This window comes from Gossypium arboreum, chromosome 5 (genome assembly GCF_025698485.1).
Source record: "Gossypium arboreum isolate Shixiya-1 chromosome 5, ASM2569848v2, whole genome shotgun sequence".
NCBI lineage: Eukaryota > Viridiplantae > Streptophyta > Magnoliopsida > Malvales > Malvaceae > Gossypium > Gossypium arboreum.
The window spans coordinates 5,602,354-5,619,349 of record NC_069074.1 but is presented as its reverse complement, the minus strand read 5'-3'; the positions used below and the strand labels follow the sequence as shown (position 1 = coordinate 5,619,349).

General features: G+C 30.7%; 3 protein-coding genes across 7 annotated transcripts; 2 read left to right on the top strand and 1 right to left on the bottom strand.

The window, feature by feature from the left end:
- The first annotated feature begins 1,408 nt into the window (after nucleotides 1-1,408).
- Nucleotides 1,409-2,415, top strand: LOC108452382 (uncharacterized). The gene has a single exon (XM_017750165.2). It carries the CDS (start codon nucleotides 1,756-1,758, stop codon nucleotides 2,245-2,247), a length of 492 nt encoding a protein of 163 aa, XP_017605654.1. The 5' UTR covers nucleotides 1,409-1,755; the 3' UTR covers nucleotides 2,248-2,415.
- Nucleotides 2,416-5,339: 2,924 nt separating this feature from the next.
- On the top strand, nucleotides 5,340-10,194 carry LOC108450594 (E3 ubiquitin-protein ligase RHF2A-like). Of its 2 annotated transcripts, none has more exons than XM_017748282.2 (9): nucleotides 5,340-5,711; nucleotides 6,144-6,275; nucleotides 6,364-6,410; nucleotides 7,843-7,905; nucleotides 8,019-8,127; nucleotides 8,242-8,636; nucleotides 8,762-8,839; nucleotides 8,939-9,294; nucleotides 9,840-10,194. In XM_017748282.2, exons 1-8 carry the CDS (start codon nucleotides 5,706-5,708, stop codon nucleotides 9,246-9,248), a joined length of 1,140 nt encoding a protein of 379 aa, XP_017603771.1. In that variant the 5' UTR covers nucleotides 5,340-5,705; the 3' UTR covers nucleotides 9,249-9,294; nucleotides 9,840-10,194. The 2 variants fall into 2 exon arrangements, with proteins under 2 accessions (XP_017603771.1, XP_052884199.1); XM_053028239.1 differs by having other exon boundaries at nucleotides 6,144-6,279.
- A 475-nt stretch (nucleotides 10,195-10,669) lies between these two features.
- LOC108489877 (uncharacterized) lies at nucleotides 10,670-14,813 on the bottom strand. 4 transcript variants are annotated; one of them, XM_017794589.2, is made up of 6 exons: nucleotides 14,595-14,813; nucleotides 13,709-13,981; nucleotides 13,075-13,143; nucleotides 12,143-12,387; nucleotides 11,172-11,587; nucleotides 10,670-11,100 (listed from the first exon to the last, which is right to left on the bottom strand). In XM_017794589.2, exons 2-5 carry the CDS (start codon nucleotides 13,944-13,946, stop codon nucleotides 11,210-11,212), a joined length of 930 nt encoding a protein of 309 aa, XP_017650078.1. In that variant the 5' UTR covers nucleotides 13,947-13,981; nucleotides 14,595-14,813; the 3' UTR covers nucleotides 10,670-11,100; nucleotides 11,172-11,209. The 4 variants fall into 4 exon arrangements, with proteins under 4 accessions (XP_017650078.1, XP_017650077.1, XP_052884200.1 ...); XM_017794588.2 differs by having other exon boundaries at nucleotides 10,670-11,587; XM_053028240.1 differs by lacking the exon at nucleotides 13,075-13,143 and having other exon boundaries at nucleotides 14,595-14,811.
- Nucleotides 14,814-16,996: the final 2,183 nt, after the last annotated feature.

Here is a 16,996-nt window from a genome sequence, read left to right as displayed (position 1 = left end):
ACAAGAAAAGGGTACTCATTCACAATAATGAAGAAAATAAAAAGTCAACCGGGATAATTTTTTTGACTGAAAATTAATATAATTAATATTGAAAATGACATGACAACTAAACTACTCCATTCTACACTCATCCCAGAAGCTAACACGTGGATGCATCAGCCCTTTTTCAAAAAAAAAAAAAATCCTTGGACTCGGTTTTCCAGCCTTTCAGGTGACGGCCAAAAGAAAAAAAAAAAATCCCAGTTTTAGCACGACGGGTTTGAGGACATTTTCAAACTTCAAAATTCTAGCTCTCACGTAAATGGGGAAAATGACAATCTTTTATTGAGATCTTATAATATACGAAAACCTTCAATTTGCTGTCTATCTATAATAACATATATTAATTGCCTTTTTTTACGTTAATAACATATATATCAATGTGATTTTTTTATGTTAATAAAATAATTATATTAATTGCCATTATAAATTTATTTTTAGTAAGTTTATTCAATTTATAAGGAAGAATTTTAATTTCATTAAAAATATTTCATTAAACATATAATAATTAAAAAGAGTTATATTTTTGTTAATTTTTTTTATTTTTGAGTTATATTTAATCATTAAAGTTAAAACATTCAATTTTATATTCTTGGTTTATTTTAATAAATTTAACTTTATATTAAAACTAAAATCATTTAATAAATTTGAAATGGAACAAACTGAATATATTAATACGTTTATAAAATTTTTATTTGCAAAATATAAATTTATATGTTATTTTAACAGTTGTTAAGTGGTTGTGAATGTTTTGATACGTCCTTTGGATGATGTATCTGAGTTAGGAGCGTTGGTTAATGATTGTTTAATGTTTAAGGAACAGTTTAAGCACTTCTCGTTTTATTGGATACGTAGAAATTATAATAATGTCGCTCATTCTTTTGCTCGGTGGTTTATTGTATGCAAATTACTCTGAAAGAAATATTCTTTTCATCTCTCTTTCTCCTGATTTTGCATTGTGGATTTTATTAATTTATTATATGCAAATCATTCTGAAAGGGTTCGATCCTTGTTAAATTTGGCTATATTTTTTTATTTTGTTATTTTCCTTAAAAATTATATGTTGAAAGTATTTCATATGTAAACATAAATACTAACACTATCAAAATTAAAACCTTAAATGTTAAAATAGCTTCTGAGTTTTGATAATGTTAAAATGAATTTAACATATTGATTTTTAAATTAAAAATAAGCACACTTCTTGAAAAACTTCCAAAAATAAATTATTAGTATTTATCATTTTATCTTATAATTTTAATTTCAATTTCAATTAAAATTGTATATTTAAAGGAAATTAAATTTGCATTATTAACTCATAATGGTAAAACTTTATTTTGGCCATAAATAATGGTTTAACCTATAGCTATAGTAACGGAAATAATATAGTCAACAACAAAATAATTTCGTTGTAACAAAAAAAAAAATTAGGGGTTTCCTATCAAATCAAACGTCCACTTTGCTTAATTAAGCGGTATGCTTTGTTTAAAGAAAATATTCTCTTTAATTTTCTCGTTGGATTTTCCTTTTCTCTCCCTTATGCCCCGCGATTTTCCTCTGTGTTTTCTTCGTTGATCTGGAAACCCGTTTCAAAATGAATCAACAATTAGGTTTTCGCATAGTTTCTTGTCTTTCAAAATCACTCTTGTCTCTCTCTCTCTTCGTTCTTTTTGGTTGAGTAAAAGAACTTAGGGACAATTACATACCTTTTGGTCAACGATGACTCGTCTCTTGACGAAAGCACCGCTGGTGAAACGGAGGACAGCAGCGCTTTCGATATCGAAGGACTCGAAGATGGCCAAGAAAGGGAAGAAATGTGGGGAAGTAATGGGTGTCACCGCGGCGGAGTGCACGGCGGTGTGTTGCTGTTGTCCATGTAGTATCATAGAGCTGCTTGTTTTGGCCCTTTATAAGATTCCCGCTAGGCTTTGCAAGAAGGTTTTGAGATGGAAGAAGCGACATCTGATGAAGAAGAAGAAGAAGAAGAATCAACAAGATTTGTTGGGCCCGACTAAATGCAGGCCCACAGGGGAGGAATTGGAAGCTGAACTCGACCACATGATGAGGAAAGGTGACCCATGTGACTGTGGCGTTGATAATCATGATGATTCCTGCGCCAGAGCCGTTGATTTTGAACAGAAAATGTGGGACCGGTTTCGTGGGGCTGGATTTTGGAGGAGTCCTTCGCAGAGAGAAGAAACACCAAACTAAAACGGGACTCTTATTTTATTAAATCAAAAGGTTTTCATTTTATTTTTTCCCTATTTCCCTAATTGTTTTAGTGATTTAATTAAATTGCAAATTGCGTATATGCGCATTTATTTGTTAGGATTAATTGCACTAGACACTTTCAAATTATGAACTAAATTTTACATTGATCCTTAAATTTTAAAAATTTTCAATTGAATCCTTAAATTAAAGTATTCCTCTAATTAAATCTTTAGACCCAAATTGGTATTTAACACCAAAATTGACAATTATATTAATAAAGATACCTGATTTGAATGATACTTCAGTTTTAGGATTCATTAAAATTTTTTGAAGTTTACACACCAATTTAAAAGTTTATCAATAATTTGGAATTGTCAGGTGCAATTAAATCTATTTTATGTCTTTAACACAAATATATAAATATATATATTAAATATTCTAAAACTTTAAATGGGAATATAGTTTATGTTTATTAATATTTTATTATAATATTTTCATATTTATTAATTATATCATGTTTGTATTGACTATTGAGTTCAATTTGTTATGGTAGCTACTGTAGATATGGGATATAGTTGAGTGGAATTTATAAGCTTTATTTTTGCTTTTAACTTTAATTAAAGTGAATTGAAAATTTGTTTAAATATTTATATCGATTAGTTTATGATGAGTTCAACTTGCTCCAACTTGACAACCCCGTTGAAGTTATTATTTTTTTTTCCAATCAAATTTAAGGAACCGTGAATACTAGATTATGTGCTCTTTTTTTTTTTTTTTTGAGTGAGAAAAAATGATTGGGTATCTTAGATTACTTTCGGTTCATGAGAGGTAAAGAAAAATATTATATGATATTGTTTTATTAATATGATATAAGATTATATTGGAATATAACATTATTTGATTCATTTGTTTTATGTAAATTTACTTTAAAATGTAAGATTTCAATATAAAATTATTCTAAAATATATTTTATTAAATTGTCTTTGATTTTAAATGGTGATGAAATCAAATTATTAATTTTGTCTCGACTAATAAATAATTAATAATGTAAAATTCATTTATAATAATTAATTGATTTAAAATCAAGATAATATAATGAACAATCTGTAATACAATGGTCAAATATTAAAGTTGTGCTATTGTATGAGATTAGATCATAAAGAAAATGAGCTCATATATTAAATATAGATAAATTATGACTTTGTCTTTATTATTATTATTTTATATAATTCATATTGGTCAATACATGACAAGATTAAATTTGAATTTTATGATTTTTTTAATATTAATTTCGTTATAGGTTTTTGTCATATTTGTTTGTTTTGAAATAATATCTAAAATTACACATAGTTTCTCTCAAACTTTTTAATAAGAGGATAATGAGTTTTAGCACACTCAAATTTACGTTTTCTTGTCTTGGTAATAATATCGATATCAATAAAACTAATAGTTGACGTATGATTAAAATAAAATATTTAAAAATTGCATACAACATGTGATAACAATACGTAATAAATTTTTCTTTCTTTCACGAAACAACAATTTAGTTATTAATTTTAATTTGGTTAAAATTTTAAAAAGAAAGAGAACGATAATAAGTAAATTAATTTCATTGGACAAATAATGGGATAAGTTGCATTTTTTTAATCCAAATCCTAAATAATTACATTGCATATTTTAATTAAGAGATAAACCTTAAAATAACTATATGACATGCATTAATTATGGGAATTTCAGGGTAAATTTTAAATTTGAAGGGTATAATTAATATTAAAGAAAAAATCCTCCAAGAATTTTAAATTATCTAACTAAGAGATGATATTGAAATTATCTTAATTTTAATTTGATTTAAGGGTAAGACTAATATAAGATTATTAAAATAATATTTAAAATCTAAATGAAAAAATATTATTCTAAAATTTTAAAGTACCTCTAGAAATATGAGATTCTTTAAAGCAAACTCCTTTATAAGTAACTAGATTATTAAATATAAAAATTCAAAAACACACTTATAATTATATTTATTATTTAAAAATACCATTTTCTAACTAAATTGATATTTAGTTGAATTTTGATATTAATTTAATTAAAATATTAAATATAATTTGATTAAATTATAGCACACTTATGTTACGGGTAAAAAATTTATGTAACAAATTGATACAAAAGCTAAATAAAATATTGACTAAAATGATAAAGTCAAAGGTATTGAATGTTATTATATCTTATATTTGGACTCAATTTTATTGTTTATATTTGTTAGGAGTTTGAGGAGGCATGCAAACATTGCCCTTTTTGAAGGAAAATAAGAATATTATTCTGTTCAAATTTGGGAAGAAGCTTTTAAAGGATACTCGAAATTTCTCACAATAACCTCCTCTTTTTTGAGTTTAATCAACCGTCGAACCCATTTATGAAATGGAGCCCACTCTACCCCTTAAAAAGCATTTTAAATATTAACTATGATGTAGTCTTTTTTTTTTTTGACATCAAAAATGGATATTACTATTTTTATTCGAAACAACTAAAGACATGTAGTTATTGAGATTCATATTAAGGATTGAAGCCTTGGTTTAAGGGTTGAGACTACTGCACTTTTACCAATGACAACATGCCATTTTGAATTTGACGATTAATTTTATATCTATACTGAGATTCTAATCATTCCTAAAAATCTTTTAGTAATTTTGGCCTTAATTTGTGATGTTTGTAATATTTATTTTTAGTTCACCTCTCGAAATAAGAATTTAACCTGTGATTGGATCATTAAATAAACATTGTATCCAGTTGAGTTTATAATTAATAATTCACTAATTAAATTTCAAGCTCTCCTGTAATTTTACTCTTCATAATGAATATTAGTATGTTGAATAAAATATGTACATTTTATAAACTTTTAATAAAAATATAAAAAATAAATTTAAATAATATTTATGATTTTGTAAAAGTAATATTTTTTATACTTTATCAATTAACAGATAAATATAGATGGATAAATATAAATATTTTCTCTCAAAGCAAACGATACCAAATTAATTTACAATACCTCCACGATTTATCAATTAAAAAAGTTTTAGTTAACCTAAATTTAATTAGGTGGGAGTGACAGAATGATTAAAGAAAGAAAAGAAGCGTCAAAATCTCAAATATAGTACAGTGATGATGCCGCGTGGCGAAACCACAGACTCCAGAGGACCCAGCTTTAGGCAATTTGTTCGCTTTTGCCCAGCCCAAAGTCTTCTCTTACTCCACTCACTTCAGTCTTCACTTTCACACGTCTTTCCTTACTTCCATTGATCCTTCCTTGAAGAAGAAGAACAAAAAATCCCCAAGTTCAAATTATTGCGTTTTGCCCAATCTACAAACAGAGAAAAGCAAACTTATTTTTTCAGAACTCCTGTTTTATTAATCGATCTACTTGGTTTATAATCAAGTGATTTTCTTTTGAACTCTCACAAATGGAGGTAAAGTATATTCTGAGTGTTTCTTTGATTTTTTTTCCGGCTTCTTCTGGAAGTGTTTCGTTGGTGAGAAAATGGAGTCGAAGTTTAAGATTTTTTGGAAAAAAGTTGTTTTTGTATGGATTTTTTTTTATCTATTCTGAATTTTGGAGGTTCTGTTTTAGTAGTTTTCTTTCTTAGAAGTTTCTAGTACTTAATCTTGTTAATCTTATGTTATAATAACTGGCATTTACATCTGATCTGTGTGGCGTCTATATCTTTGCTGTTGATCATATGTGGACTATTTTGATGGTTATCAAGTTGTGGAAATTATTTACTGGTCAGCGTGGGTTTGGCTCCACTTTTGTACCAAAGACTTGCGTTAGTTTCGTTTTTTTTTTTTCTTAATTTGAAATTGAGATTGAAAATATATGCTTTGGTGTTTGGCGTTTGTAGGGCATGGAAGATACCAAGTCGGAGGCGCATTTAACCTCTGCTGCGGCATTTGTGGAAGGTGGAATCCAGGATGCTTGTGATGATGCCTGTAGCATATGCCTTGAAGCATTTTGTGAAAGCAATCCATTCACTGTATGTATGCCCCGAAATTTTATTTTGGGTTTTTGTTCGATACGTGGATGGGAAATCTTTTGATCCTTGTTTGTTGTGTCACTTGCAGGTGACTAGCTGCAAGCACGAGTTTCATCTGCAGTGCGTTCTTGAATGGTAGTGGGAATCTCTTATCTATTTTATAAGTTCATGTTGAATCAGCACATATAATTAGTAGTGGCTCGATGATTTAGTTTTGATTTTGAATGCAGTATCTGCTTACTTTATAAAACAGTCTGGAAATGACTTAGGTTTGTAAAACTCTCTAATTCTCCAGTAAAATTGGGAAAGGTTTAATTTAGTTGACACTCTTGCATTATGGTTTTATATTTACATATTGTTAAGCATTGCAAGTTCTTTTGTGATTTGTGTTATGTTACTTGAACTCTTCATTTTCCCTAAGGTATCTGTATCTGGCACATATTTGGACATTGATTTGGGGGCATCATCCTCCAAATACATGGAAAAGAAAAATAGAAAAAGATTGAGCATGGCATGTTGAAAATATATCCATATCCAACACTCTCCCTTGAATGTATGTAACATAGTTTTTATGTTCTCCATTGCAAGTTATTTAGTGTCATAAAAGCAGGAAGGTTTGTAATAACAAGATTAGATAATCCAATTATGATGCTAAAGTAAAATAAATTTGCATTCTAGTTGGCTAGGTCTAGTGCACTGATGTGTCGAAAGAAGCATTAAGGACTTTTAAGTATGTAAGCACATTGTCGATTTCATATTTTGATCACCATAAAAGAGATAATATCCTTTAATATTGTTGATTATGCCTGATGTGTCCCTTTGGTTGTCCAAGAAAGCAAAAATTACTTGAGTGAAGTAACCTATTATTTTTGTAGATGTCAGTAATGTGGGTTCAGTGAAGCTTGAGTACTTGTTGAGAGTGTATAAAATTTTTGTAGATGCCAGCTATTGTTATTTGTTGAAACTGCTTCTCTCACCTCTTCTGTTACCACTATCAGAGGATCTTATTAAGGAACAGAAATTAGAGTGTGTTGATGAAATAGAGGTGTTTAGTGGTACATTAGTTGTATAATGTGTTAATGGAGGTTTTCTCACTGGGGTTTGCAGTGATGAATATTTCTGAAACTTTGCTTATTCTAATAAAATTATAGAATATTGGAATGATAGGCAGTATTAGGGAGGATTTGTTTTGGATGTCACATACAAGTGAAATCTCCAGTTTAAAGTGACAGCTTTTATACTGCCATTCAATTTCAGAATTAGTCTAGAACAGCTATGTATAATTCTAACATAGATTGTTAAAAGCAAAGCTTCACATTTGAAGTCTGGTTTCCATTAGGTGGGATGCTTTAGTAGAATCTGTCAAAGAATATCATTGACAACCTCGTGCCCCCCTTGATTTGCAATCATTTCACTTGATAAAAGAATTTGTCATTAATTTCTGGGCCATGTCTATCAAGTTCATTGCATTACATGAGATACGAAATGTCTTCATTCTTATCATAAAGGAAAGAAACAGAAAAAGATAGTTATCTTAATTTGTCATTTAACTATTTTAATCGTGCAGGTGTCAAAGGAGTTCTCAATGTCCCATGTGTTGGCAGCCAATTAGCCTGAAAGATCCAACTAGGTGGTGCTTGTTTAATATATATTTCCTTTTGTAAATTTTTTTATTTACTCGTTCTAGATTCTTCTAGCCTATATGTGTATTAGACATGCTAATCATTTCTCTTGCTTTGGCAGCCAGGAGTTGCTTGAGGCTGTTGAACATGAAAGGAGTTTTAGGTTCAATCCATCTAGAAATGCAACCATATTCCATCATCCGACTTTGGGGGAATTTGACCTGCAACATGTATGTATTTCTCGTCTTCAAGTTAGATGCGTATCATCCTCATTTTTATGATCATTAAATCGAACCTAAAAAGCCCAAAGAGCCACATACTCTTATGGTTTGCTTTCAATGCAGCTGCCTGCGGGGGCAAATGAAACTGAGCTTGAGGAGCGCATAATCCAGCACTTGGCTGCTGCCGCTGCGATGGGGCGAGCGCGTCATATTACAAGGAGGGAAGGTCTGAGGAATAGGTCATCTGGTCAAGCTCGGCCCCAGTTCTTGGTATTTTCAGCTAATCCAAATGCTCTCTCTACTGTCCCTTTCTCTTCATCATCACCAACTCAGAGAGAAGGTTTGCCAGCCCCTGCAATCACCATCGACACTCCATCCTCTCCTGGTAGAACTGTGGGGGAAGAATCCTCACCATCAATTACTCCTATACCTTCTGCTGAAGCTGATCAACAGTCCACATTGGCATCTGGCTCCAGTGTTCTTTTGGTCGATAATCAGGGGAATTCCTTGAACAATAGGTACTTGCTGTTCTCTAACTCAATTGTCCTTACTAGAACACTCTTTTCTGCCTTACTTTAAGTCAATCCCAATAATATCCTATATACTGTTCTCTTGCCGGGTCTCCCAATCAATCTCCTAATAGTCAAGATAGAGCAGGACCTTCAGAATTCCAGTCGTTTTCAGAATCATTAAAATCAAGGTTTAATGCTGCTTCAATGAGGTAACATTTTGAGATTTTATTTGGGGTTGTATTTCAATGGTTCTTTTACATGATATATTATAAATTTGCTATTATATTTTGATTTATGGATCTTGTTAGATACAAGGAGTCGATTTCAAAGAGTACAAGGGGGTGGAAAGAGAGGTTTTTCTCTCGCAACACTTCCATGTCAGATCTTGGTTCTCAAGTTAGGAGAGAGGTTAATGCTGGCATTGCAACAGTCTCGCGTATGATGGAGCGTTTAGAAACCAGAGATGATAGAACAAGCACGGCTACTGTATCAAACAGTTCGGAAGACAGCTCTAATCTAGAATCAAATAATCACCAGACTTCTGATGCTGGTGAAGGAACTCCCTCAATTGAAACCAGTGCACAAGCTTCATGTGCTACAAGTTCTGCTTCCAAATAAGTATCATCTCTGTAACTGCATCACCGAAAATGTTTTAGCATCAAAGGTAAGCTTTGAGGTGTCGAAATATTGCTTGATTATCTCATAATTCATTCTTCCTAAGTTACACTTACATTACATGTATATATTTCATTCGATCTCTAGTGCTTAACATTTTAGATGTCTGAGTGCCCCATCATAATTCAGTCTTGAATTCTTAATTGCAAACATAACTCCCAAGAGTTGAGTTGAATTGGCTAAACGTTTAAGTATATTAGCATAATAATTTATTTTAGCAGTTAATGTCTACGTAATTGATATAAGATTGCAGATACGTAAGTTTGGGATTCTGAATGTTGTTCCTACTCTTCTTTTTTTTATTGAAGTATTTGTGTCTAATATATTTGTGGGCGTGGATCATAGAAATATGTATTTTGCACACACCTGAATTCAAGTAACATAGGATGCTCTACACTTTGATTTTTCACCACCAAGTTATTGCCAAACTGTTCTTAATATCGTTGTTCTTTTGCCTCGCATTATCTTTGAAATGTCGTCCTTCCTTAATGAGCATGTCTTCTTCTGATTGGGAATCAAATGTTCTATTTCCAGATATATGGATGTTTGGCATACATTTGAAGGGACCAGGTGATTGAGAACTGCCCGAGAAAAAATGATATTCGGAACTAGGGACGAGCAGAGCAGGAACATATTATGTAAATTAGTTTAATATTTTTCACTTTAGTTATGATTATATAATTTATCGGCTCTCAGAGCGTTGAAGATGTGAAAAGTTCTAGCTTGATAAGCTTCAAGATCAAGTAGATCATACACATTTCAAAACACACGAATTTTATATTCCCGCTTAATAATTTTTTCAGGAACTTTGTTATTCAGGTTTTCAACATACTTTTGTACTACGCTACAACTTACTAAAATATAAATGCTACTGAGTCTTAAATGTTCATTTGGTCAATTTTTTTTTTTTTTGGTTGGGTGGGGGCCGGGGCGATTCATTTGTTTTATGTTGAAAACCGGAACCTACAATCAAACCAAAATTATTTGTTAAATACTGCTATTAATCCTTGTACTTCACAAAAATTTCGAATTTAATTCTTAATACTTTAATTTAGTCATTTCAAATTTTAAAATTACAATGGTCACCAAACAATAAGTATTAAAATTAAAATTAAGCTCTGTTATTTTAAAAATATAATGCAACAAACATATCATCATAAACTCAATATTGAAATTTATGTCAAAATTAAAATTTTAAATTTTGAAAAATACAAAATTATAGAAAGATCCCATTGAAGAATATGAACTAAATTTATATATGTATACATAGTACATGACTAATAATTGTTTAACCAAACAAATTTAATTACTATTGTATAGTCAAGACTAAAATTTCAAAATTCAAAAAGTATTTAAGACTAAAATTGTTCAAATTAAAGGACAGTTAAATCCACAACTTTCATTCACAAAGTATAAAGACTAATACCATTCAATCTAGTTTCTTTATCTAAATCGGTTCAATATATCGCACAAATTGGATAAGGAATTGAAGTTTCATCCAATTTGGTGTTTGATATGCATTTTTTCAGATTTGTCTCCAACGTATTCAAACAGAGGTATGCATATAATATGATCTTCAAATGTATACAACTAAAACATTTTGATCATACCCATGTCAGTCGCGCATTCGACATTCATTCTCAACTTCGGGAAACTCAGATTTCAACTCTGACTACCCATTTATGCTCCATTTACGAACGACTGACAAGGTGACCCTCGCCAATCATCCAAATGGAGAATCAGTTACATAAAAACTGTAAAAACTGCAGAAAGAAGAAACCAACAGGTGGGAGAACTGCAGAAAATATAACGTAAACTTCAGGATATAGCATGCCAGAATCCATGGGGTAAATATCAGAACTGTACCTGGAGGACGTGGCTAAGGGAAGTTAAACTAAGCAAATTCAGTTATAACGTGAACTGTTGTCATAGGCACGCCCCCCCGGGTATGAACCTCTAGGTTCAAACCCCTGATCTCTAGCAGCCCCAAGATATCGAGACCTCTCTCTGTAGGAGTCATAGTTATCAGAATTATACCCTCGATGTCCATCTCCAACAACAGCGGAACCCGCACCGCTACCGTAACCATGAGGATTATTACCGGTTGGCAAGCTATCAGCTGGAGCCATGTTGCTATGAGGATAATAGTCCATCATTGCCTGCTGGTATTGTTGTTGGCGTACAAGAGATTCCTTACGTAGGAACTCATCTCTGCGATTGGCATGCCGTGCTCGAAGTGCTGTTAGCTGTTCCTGATACTGACCATTGATTGCATTTATTTTCTGAAAATTTAAAAACAGAACTGTTATCACTATGCAAAACTTGTGCAACATTGTTGAAAACAAGGTTAATCAAAGGATATCTCAGAAGAGGAAAGGACATATGAGAAGAATGCACATGCCAGTTTACTTCATTCAAATAATTAAGCTTATTAAGAAGGTGTTGCACGCAATCATTTACTTTCGATGAGTTGCCTTTCCAACATAGATTGGAAGCAAATGCAAGAGACTAGAGAATACATGAAGAACAGTCCTTCTTAAATATACCCTATTATATAAAGCCAATCGTTTAGACAAAGGTGGAAACTGGCAACTATAAATGACAGATTGGTACATATAAACTACATTCCTGAATAACAGCAAGTACAGGCCATAAAATTTCATATTCTAATACCTGCAACTGCCAAGCATAGGAGAAAATACCGACTCTAAATCAGGCAAACTTGTAATGGAAAAGGTTTCCTTGTTGCTATAAATTTGTTTTGCAAATAACACAATGATACATAAGCGGCTAATATTGAGAATATGAAGCAACATGACCTCTCTCTATATACTAACCTCTCTATGTCTACTATTTTCGGCATCTTCAGCATCGTTCTGTTCTTTAGCAAGCTTCATTATGTCATCATGGAATTTCTTCTCAAGACCTTCCAAAGTTGGTGGCAAAAGATTGTGCTCATAGCCAACTTCCATATTTTCATCATGGGGTCGAGATCTGAGATCAGCATTTTGTTTTTCTAAAGATAGGTTGGGATCTGGCCTCTGGCCCTGGAAATAAGTTCTTGATCCATCAGTCCCTTGGCCTATGCCACATTAAACAGCTCTAATAAGAACAGTGGTCCAATACAAATTTTAAGTGTGAAATTAAAAGCTTATTTTTAAGTATAAAAAGAAAAGAAATCAAACATGTCATAATAAAGCAAGGCAATTCACAGTTAATCTTAACATTATAATAAAGCCATCTCAAATAAGCCCAAGTATTAATTAAGCAAAGGCATTCAATCTTGTGTCATTTCCCACTTCTTTAAGAGTATAACTACAAAGATAATGGAGAAAAGTACTAGAATAACTCCAATCAAACACAGAATTTGTGTGAAAAGGAAGTGCCTCAAGACATTCAATTATCAGCCAAACTGAGTTACAATTATAAGTTACTTGAAACTTAGGCATGCGTGTCAAACACTGGTATACGTCTAACACAGTTTTTTCCACGATTTCCAAGTATTTGGAGGGTCTTAGGAGGATTATATCCTCAAACCTATGTTTAGATATGCATCGGACACCACTACTACATGAAAAATGAAGAGTCAAGGCAACATAAAAAAACTCCATATCTTTAATTATAACTTTCTGTTCTCTCATCTAGAACAATTATTAAAATTAAATAGACTATGCTTTAGGAGCAAAAACTGAGTACGAAGAACAGAAATAAAGATTAGAATTACAACTCACTATGGGAAACCAGTCAATGAATCAGAAATAGCAAATACCTGACACTCTAAAAGGCAACATGACTTGGCCTGCCACAGGCTCTAAAAGAACAAATTTCACATCAGGTTCTGCATTCAGTGGCACTTCAATATAAATGTCAATTATTGTTGCAGGATGAGAAAGGTCTTTCTTAAAAGAACATGCACAGGACAGAAAGTAAAGGACTTATAAGGAACAGTACAAACATTTATCTACCTAAACATAAGTGTTTTACACCTTCAGGGATATATTATCTTTCGTTTTACCACTAGGAGAGCATGAACTCAATACCATAATATTTCATTTTATATATGGTTAACAGGCCATAAAACAGATTGCAAAGAAGATTTGGAGAAGCCACTCAGTTTTAGAGTAAACACAAAGAAAAAAGACATTCTAGATTTGTTTCAGTTCTGATTTAGAAAGCATCGCTTACAAGACGTTAAGCAAATGCCATGATGACACACATCCAATATTGGTAGTACAACTGGAATGTCCTTATCTATAACTTAGGCTTGATGATGGGTTCTCTACATCTTTTCTGTCTACTTTTTTATCGACAACAAAAAGAATGAACATACAAAATAATGCAAGGACATCTAGTTAAGACAAATACATGTAGAGAGAGGAAGAGTGTCCGAGAGACAATCTTGCCTTCATTGAACATTTTGGGTGTCATTTGGTTTGACACTTTTGATCCATCTCTTTCCCACCTCCACTGGCCATCTGATTTTGGAGTTCGATATGGTTGATCCCTTTCGGGAGTAAATGCTTCTAGTTGTCCTTGAAATTGACCAGACTTGATCTCCATCCTTTGTGCAGGCATATGCTGCATCTGAGCAGATACATATGCATTGCCACCAGAGTCTGCATATTGTCCCTGTCGTCTCATCAGTGTTGCTTTGAAACAAGCTTCAAATGTTGATCCTAACAAGCATAACAGCAGCAACCACAATCAAAATCTCATGACACATTAGTTCACAAGAAACGGATATAAAACAGTAATAAGTTGTTGCATGAGGAGGGGCTAAGTTTCAAGTAGAAAGGGTTCACTATACACACATCCATAAATACAGATCTTTACCAATAAGCAAGACCTTTCTTCAGATTTCAGCTAACTACCCAAAGATTGAAACTTCATACTGAAATCCGTGAGCACCCAATACAAAATTTTAAGTTCCCACTTCCCACAACAAAGCAATGATACAAGGCGGGTTTCAAATAGCGGTGGCGCCTTCCACCACCGCTTAAGACCTCAACAGCTGTGTGAATAAATTTCACATTGATAGCAGCAGATCACGGCCGCAAATAGCTGTGCAACGGAAAATAGCGGCCATAGCGGTCTGCTATTTTCGCTAAATCGATAGCTTTTAAAAACATTTCTCTTCTCCACAAAGTAAACAGAGAGAGTATAAGATGAGACAGAGAAACAAGCAGTAGTAGTATCGAAAACAGAAAAAATCAAATACTGAAGAGTGATGATGCAGATGCAGGTAACTCAAAATCTCAAAAAGTTCAAGTTTAGGGTTTCAAAAATTACCTTATTTGATTTCCTGCTCTGTCGGAAACTTGGAGGCAATAGGAAGGAGGAGAGAGGGAAAGGGATAAAATAGAAGGAAGAGAAAGCCGAGGCTTGTTTGGCGATGAGAGATGACTGTGGTTCTACAATTATAAAAATTGAGTTTACAAACTTAAATTCCCATTATAAAATCGTACTTAAAAATTATGATTTGGATTCATGGTTGAATGTCGTTTTTAATATTTTAAACCAATATTTAATAATTAAAATAACATAAAATATGCAAACCACGGGAGGGTTGACACGAAAACAGTAAAACCAACATAAAAATATAAATAAATAAAATAAAATATGAAAAATAATAGTATCCTCGTGCCCAATAAATTCACACCAATATATATGAAATTATTTCTAACATTTTCAATTCTTAAAATAACATTTTTTTAACTATAAAATAATTATACACATAAAATTAATTAAAATAATTAGTTTAATTTTAATTTAATTAATAACAATATTATAGTTAATTTGAGCGCACTCAAATACATTTTAATTTCCTCAATAACTAAATAAATATAATTACAATAGTTATTATATATTAATCTATGATTTTATATTATATTTTGAGTGATTTTTATTTTTATTATTTATTTTTCCTTTTATTATATTGGCTTTAATTTTTTTACTTTAATTGTATTTCATATTTTAGTATTTTATATTTGTTACTGTAAACATAAATAAAATAGTAAGTTTATATTTAATACCTGAAAATAGGGTGATGCACCGATGCTTAATCACTAACACTTCCCGGCGCTGCCAAGGTTCGGATTTCGGGTGATGCTTAATCCCCACGTTTAAAAAAAAAACTGAAAATGTTAATCCCACTATAAATAACTAAAAATAATTAAATAAGTATTTGATCGATAGTTTATATTAATTTATAATTTCATAGGTAAGTCGAGTATTTTAATTATTTTTAAATATAATTAAAAACACATAATTATATATTAAGTAATTATAAAATTAATATTATTATTTGATATATTGATAGTAATTCCACAATTAATATTAAGATGTTGCCATTTTTTATGCTTTTTTAATTTTTAAATAAAATATTTGTCAATCTCTTAATTTTACTTGTGTGGTATTAAAAAACTCTACTTTGCACAAAAAGTTAGGGTAAATTCCTTAATTGGTCACTTAACTTTTAAGACGCTTTCATTTTAGTTTCTTAAAATGAAATTTTTCAATTTTTCACTCAATTTTTAGAGCGCTTTCATTTAGTCACTCAACAGTTAAATCTCTAATAACAGTTAACTTGTACACGTCACATCATATTCATATCATTTTGGTCACCCAACTTCTGGGTTGCTTCCATTTTGGCCACAAAAAAAATCATTTTTTATAATATTGATCGGGTAAAAGATAATAAGGATTAAATTTAAAAAAATGGTAGAAACTAAAATAATACTTTAAATTTTGTCAATTTGTACTTGTATACCCCTTAGCAAAAGTTATACTTTTTTTCAATATTGAAATTTTAAATTTCAAAACATCAACATCAATTAAACATGTTGTTGAAAATTTTTATCCATTGATAGTATCAACCGATTTGTTAACGTAATATTGAAATTAACTAAATTAATTAACTTTTAAACCTTAAAATTATATTTTATATTTCCAAATAAAATAAACTCAAATAAACCATATTTAATAATTATACATTAAACCCAAATTTCTTTTCATTATATGATCTTGAGTCTTTCATGCTAAGCTAAAACATAGAAAAATCCCTACAATTAATTAATTTTATACTCCATGCCGAACAAAACCTAAAATTTTTCGTATATTCTTTACTCAAATAAAGAACAAGCAATTAATTTAATTAATTGAAATTATTATTTTTAGCGTAGTATGGAAGGCTCGATATTATCTAATAATAAAAATTAAATTTTCACAGACAATTATTAAATATGAGTTATCAAGTTACTTTCATTAAGAAAATATGAACCATAAAATAAATTTAGGAGATTAATTTAATTAATTTTAATATTACAATAACAAATCGATTAACATTATCAAGGGATAAAAAATTTCAATCATTTATTTAATTGATTTTTATGTTTTAAATTTAAATTTTAATATTGAAAAAAATTTAAAAATTCGACAATGGGATAAAAAGTACAAATTGACAAATTTTAATATTCTATTTTAGTTTCTACTGTTTTTCACTTTGATCTTTAATTTTTTTTTTTACCTCAATCATTCAGTACTTTAAAAAACGACATATTTTAAGGTGACCAAAATAAAAACAACCTAGAAGTTGGGTAGTCAAATTGAAAGTGAGATGATACGTACAATTAACCGCTATTAAAAATTTAACGGTTAAGTGAAAAAAATGAAAACGTCTTAAAAGTTGAGTG

What these genes read in the sequence shown, in the direction of transcription:
- LOC108452382 (XM_017750165.2), top strand. Translation starts at nt 1,756, where the DNA reads ATGACTCGTCTCTTGACGAAAGCACCGCTGGTGAAACGGAGGACAGCA.
- LOC108450594 (XM_017748282.2), top strand. An exon ending in GGGAATTTGACCTGCAACAT is followed by an intron (nt 8,128 to 8,241) that starts GTATGTATTTCT and finishes CTTTCAATGCAG; the next exon opens with CTGCCTGCGGGGGCAAATGA. An exon ending in GGGAATTCCTTGAACAATAG is followed by an intron (nt 8,637 to 8,761) that starts GTACTTGCTGTT and finishes ATCTCCTAATAG; the next exon opens with TCAAGATAGAGCAGGACCTT.
- LOC108489877 (XM_017794588.2), bottom strand. Translation starts at nt 13,946, where the DNA reads ATGAGACGACAGGGACAATATGCAGACTCTGGTGGCAATGCATATGTA. An exon ending in ACCCAAAATGTTCAATGAAG is followed by an intron (nt 13,144 to 13,708) that starts GCAAGATTGTCT and finishes CACTGAATGCAG; the next exon opens with AACCTGATGTGAAATTTGTT. An exon ending in GTTGCCTTTTAGAGTGTCAG is followed by an intron (nt 12,388 to 13,074) that starts GTATTTGCTATT and finishes AATGTGGCATAG; the next exon opens with GCCAAGGGACTGATGGATCA.